This window comes from Cupressus sempervirens, chromosome 3 (assembly GCF_028749045.1).
Source record: "Cupressus sempervirens isolate cs-2001-9-10 chromosome 3, ASM2874904v1, whole genome shotgun sequence".
In the NCBI taxonomy this organism is placed as follows: domain Eukaryota; kingdom Viridiplantae; phylum Streptophyta; class Pinopsida; order Cupressales; family Cupressaceae; genus Cupressus; species Cupressus sempervirens.
The window spans coordinates 270,617,513-270,623,160 of NC_143120.1; the positions used below are offsets into that span (position 1 = coordinate 270,617,513).

General features: G+C 35.6%; 1 protein-coding gene across 1 annotated transcript; it reads right to left on the reverse strand.

The window, feature by feature from the left end:
- Positions 1-441: 441 nt before the first annotated feature.
- LOC149565955 (cationic peroxidase 1-like) lies at positions 442-1,960 on the reverse strand. The gene is made up of 4 exons (XM_089819426.1): positions 1,712-1,960; positions 1,430-1,621; positions 1,018-1,183; positions 442-914 (listed from the first exon to the last, which is right to left on the reverse strand). The coding sequence occupies exons 1-4, from the start codon at positions 1,919-1,921 to the stop codon at positions 529-531; spliced, it is 954 nt and encodes a 317-aa protein (XP_089675552.1). The 5' UTR covers positions 1,922-1,960; the 3' UTR covers positions 442-528.
- Between the last annotated feature and the right edge of the window lie 3,688 nt (positions 1,961-5,648).

Genomic DNA, 5,648 nt, shown 5'->3' on the forward strand with positions numbered 1-5,648 from the left:
TAGATTGTCATGAACAAAAAAAACTACAAACTACTAAAAATAAATATAACATAGAACTTTGTTTATTTGTCTAAAACCATACAACATTTACTATTCATTGTTCAATATTAATACAACAAACATTACAGATATAAAAAAAAAATTACGTCATTCAAAAATCTTCCATTTACTGATAAAATAAACATTCACATACAAAATATAGCTCTCTAGAGCTCTCACACACACAGACTCGTCTCTTCTATGTTCTACAATATTCTATTTAAAATTTATCTTCTCCAATAAATGCTTATTTGTAGGAAACCTTACAGTGCCCCCACACAAAATACAGTAAAGATAATTTGTTAAAACTTTGTTGAAAACATTAATGATGATTGAGAATAAATCGAGTGGCGTAGTCAACACTGTCGGCAGATGGTCCCTGCCGACTAAAGCTAGAGACAATGTCAAATATGGTAAATCTCAATTAATAACTTAGTTAGCTGAATTACATCGGACATAATATCGAAATCAAAGGTACGAATAAATTACTCAATTGGGCTTTCGACAATTCGTTCTTATTTGTCCATTGCTACCCGTGAGAGGATTTATGTTCCCCATATTCACCATGGCAGTTGCAAAATCACTGAAGAAGGTATTCTGATTATTGGCATAACTAGTAACCTGCGAATCAGCCGATCCATTATTAAAAAGCTCCTGATCGGAGTGAAGAAGTCCACTCTGTCTCATCAGATTCATGTAGTAATCGTTGTCAAAGGTAGTGGGAGTCTGTAAATCCAAGGGCGACAAAGTGTTGTCTCCACCGCTCAAAGGACAGTTACCCTGCACAGAAGTGGCGAATGTGCTGTTGATGTTTGTTTCATTGTAGATATGCGTTCTGAAGACAGTACACCGCGCTTGACCGATTGTATGACCGCCTAACATAATTAAACACAAGTAGATATTGAGATCATACATTGGACACAAGTAGATATTGAGGACATAAATTGGAGCCTTATTTGAGATGTTAAAAAAGATTACCTGAAAGTGCAATCATGTCCTTGGTAGAAAGACCCTGATTGCTGAATGATGAGATGAGTTGGCTAAGGCTCGATGTCGGCGCCGGAATGTTGTTGTTTGCACCGCTCAGGCTCGCATTTAACGAGTCCCTCCTCCCTAGCTGCACCGTCCACGTAGGCCCTCCCAACTGCCAATCTCATTGAAGGTTTTGTTTTCCTAAATAGTCATTTTGATACATTGTAGTGCTTTGGGTAAACATTTTAAAATCATCTATCATGTTAAGTCAGTATATCTTGGGGTAATAGAAGAATAAGAAAGATTGATCTTTTGATCTTGTAAGTACCACAAGAAAATTTTGTCATATCAAATTAGATCTCAAGCCTCCCATATCAATAATTACAATATTACAAATAAATAAATAAAGAGTAATTACCGCAACCACAGAATCACGAGCAGCAAGGGCGAGAATGTCGGCACATGACACAACTCCACTGCAGATTGCTTCGACTTGAGATTTGATGGTATCGACCACATCGAATCCTCTCACAGAATTGTTGTTTGGACCAGCGGTTTTTTCTCCCGTTATGTTCACCGAGTCATCCAGCAGTATCGATCCATCGCAGCCCTGCAAAAACGAATTTTACCCATTTTAAAGGAGCGAGCTGGAGGCAACGGGAAAAAAGTAAGAACACTATTTGATAGATAAGACTTTTACGTTAACAAAGCAGTCGTGAAAGTGAAGACGTAGTAATGATGCGCCCATTCTGGCTTCATTGGTAACCGCTGATTGAACCGCCGCCTGAACAGTCGACGACACATTTGGACACGTAGTGGAATAAAACGTCGAACTGAGCTGCCCATTAACTTTGCACAAACTCAGCAAAATCCATGCAACCCATGCAATGGAAGTAAATGGCCTCATCATTGCTTCCTCTGCAATTCAATACACAAATTCAATTTGTGTGAGAAGATTGGGTGAAGGGTTGAGATGTTATAGTGCTGGAGAGGTTAAGACTTCATTTTCAGTGACCTCACTAGTGACAACCATTGATAGTAAAGTGGCCTTTCTTTGCACCGGACTAATTCCACAAAATTCCACATATGGCGGCCCACACGCCTCCACCGCCATCCATGCATGCGTGGACTAAGGATTATCTTTTATATCTTTGAGTCAGAGTCTTAATGATGAAGATTCCCTCGAGTATTAGTGAAGCAAAATACTTTATTATGGTTTCCAGAAAGCGAAAATACGGCTCTTAGCTTCTTGTTGGGACAAGCTAGCGACCTAATCGGCACTGCCATATTAATATTATTGGTCTTAGGCAATGTCGATCCATCCAGAATTTTGATTTCCAATGTTTTAAAGTTAATTAAAAAATAATCTATACAATTAATATGTTTGTTTGCATGTCTTACGCAATGTCAATCGATCGAGAATATTTATATTCAATGATTTAAAGTTATTTTAAAATAGACCACAATTAATATATTTGCGTGTCTTAGGCAATGTCAATCCATTCAGAATTCTGATTTTAAATGTTTTAAGTTAGTCAAAAATAACCCACAATTAATATATTTGTTTTCATGTTCTATGCAATGTCAATCCATTCAGAACATGGATATTCAAAGTTTTTAAAGTTAATTAAAATGGTTGATAGGCAATACACGGCTTCCCCACTTTTTGCCACGGAGTGCGGAGCGTATAGCGGGTAAAGACTTTGAATCTTTGAAATGTTCTCAAACTGCGTTTTCGTTAGGAATGGTGTCAAATTATTAGGTATCCGTTCCCTCATTCTCTTCGCTCACGGTTCCTTTTTCTTCTTATCTCTAAATAAGAAAATAGTTACGGCGGAGCTAACGGAAGAGTGCACGATCGGGCTTTGTGAAAAAGGTCAGTGGGTTATTTTTCATTAAATATATTTTATAGCTAATGTTATTTTATCTAGTTGTTCGAAAGCTAGTTCATTATAATATGTATACATCTTGAAAAAATATTTTCTACTAAGAAGAGGTTGGGCTCTATTCTATTAATATATGTACATTTTTATTTTTTCCTGAAATCGGATTAAAATCTGAAGGGCTTATAATTCAATTGATCAATCATAATTACTAACAACAGTAGTATCTGTGATATTTAAGACATTCACAAGGTTTAAATCGGGGGAGATGCATTTAGGCAGATTGGATCGCCCTCTAATATTTTAAATTTGTAATAACTTTGTGCTGCAAATACATTGGAAATGAGCATTCACAATGTGAAACAGATTACATTTCTTGTCACCCAGAGCTGATTAGCAGAAAGAGACTTATGATTTAGGTCTATTTTCTGTATCTATATGTCATATATTTGTTTCCAATAAAAAACTGCGATAAATGGAAATTGAATCTCCAAGATGAAATAGACCGGTCGAATTTCTCAACATTCTGTCAATTCTGGCCGACTGTCTGCACTGTTTGCCAGCTTTGTATTGACTCTTCGGGAAATACAATTTAATGAGACTGTCGACAAAGCCCAACTACCTCGACTACCATCTTCAATACTAGCAACGACTTCGATGCCACTGTGGTCGCTATCATAAATTCTCTGTTTCCGGGGACACTTACTGGATCGACCCTGACTCTTTACTATCAGATTATAGTCTGCCTAATACTCTGAATATGATTTTGACTCCTCTACTATCAGATATTCATGTTTAACATCCAACTTTTTAATTTTGTTTTCAACACCTCCTATATCAGAGAATTAATGTTTAGGATACAATTTTTGAATATAGTTTCTAACCCTCTTCCAGTAGAAAGTAATGCATTCTATTTCGCTGTCCACATTTTGAATTATCACTTTCAGTGCTTTGCTGTAAGGAGTATTTCATAATAGTAAAAGGAATCCTTTTTCTGGTTATGACTTTTACTTGTCTTAGGTTTTCGATTATCACATACCAGTCTATCAAGTAAAGTAAAAGAGCTGCATGTGCCCTAAAATATCGTATCCGTCAATGCGGAATCAAGTGCCTTCCAAGACTGACTGAGTTGTATGTTGCCTCACTTTCATGGTACCTGATATTGCATGGACTTGCAGGAGCTATGGCGAATATTCACCAAAGTTACTTACATCACAGTTGCAAATTGTCATCATTGTTCTCATATTCGTGTTCAACGACCTGCCACCTGTGCTCCCTGTGCTCATCCTCTCTTGTTACCGCAAAATTATGTGAAGTAATCTTGGTGATTGGGAGACAGGGTTGAATCTCCGTTTACATGTTTCGTTTTTCTTTTGTGAGTTGAGCTTAGCATGGAGTCTGATTTTTATCTGTTCAACACACTGCAATTCTTTTGGAGACAATATTCTGACACCACCTCCTATTGCTAACTAAGACTATGAAACAATACAATCGTCAAGGTATTTGGAATAGATCAAATTATTCATCTTATAATAGGTTCAAAAAAAATGTAAAATGAAATATACACACTCGTAAATTTATTATAACAATAAGGCAATATATACAATCTAAAAACTGTTTAGGCAGTTGTGTACAACTATATAAATAGTTACATAATTAAACTGCTGGAAAACTACTTTCTAAAAAATAAAAAAACTAAAGATATCCCGAAGGATTAGTTAACATTCTCCCTTTAATCTGAAGGGATGCTTGTCATGCCAAGTAACATTCAGAATTGTTCAATTTAACACATCCCAGTGCTTTAGTAAAAATATCAGCAATTTGTTCTTTAGTGGAATAGTGTTTCAGCTGTATAGTTTTGGCCTCCACATGATGTCGAATCAAGTGATATTTGGTATTGATATGCTTGGTCCGATCATGAAATTTATGATTCTTGGCCAATTGTATTGCAGAATTATTATCAACAAATAAAGTTGTTGAAGTTATTTGTTTCTCCTGCAAGTCATCAATTTTTTTTTTGAGCCACACAATTCCTTTGCTGCTACTACATGTTCCGCTTCAATTATAGAGTTAGTAGGGATTGTTTGTTTCATTGATCTCTAAGTAATAGCAGTTGATCCTAGAGTCATCAAATAACTAGAAGTAGATAACCCATTCTCTTTGTCACCATCAAAAAATGTGTTAGAATAGCTAGTCAGATGGAAATAGGAAACTTTTGAATATTTTATGCCAAGAGTTTGAGTTCCTTTTAGATATTTTAAAACTTGTTGTGATGCAAACCAATGCCCTTCACATGGTTTATGCATAAATCTGGACAAAATTCCTACTACAAAGATAATGTCAGTATGAGTAGTGGTGAGATAAATCGAACTTCCAACAACCTTCCTTACTTGGTTGGATCTTCAAAAGCATTTCCTTCATTGGATGAAACTTCAAATTTTTCTCCATTCAAGTGAAAATAAAATTGCAATCTTGCATTCCAAATCTACATAATAACTCTCCTATATGTCTTTTCTAAGTAATAAAAATGAACTTGGGATTTTGAATGACTTCAATACCTAAGTTATAATGAACTAATCCCAAGTCAGTCATATCAGAACACTTTTTCAACTCTCTCTTAATGGATTCTATATAATCATCATTATTTCCAGAGATGAGAAGATCATCAACATATACAACTAGATACACAATTGATCTACCAATTTTTTTGACAAAGAGAGTTCCATCATCTAGACTAAAATTCTTATAGTCTAA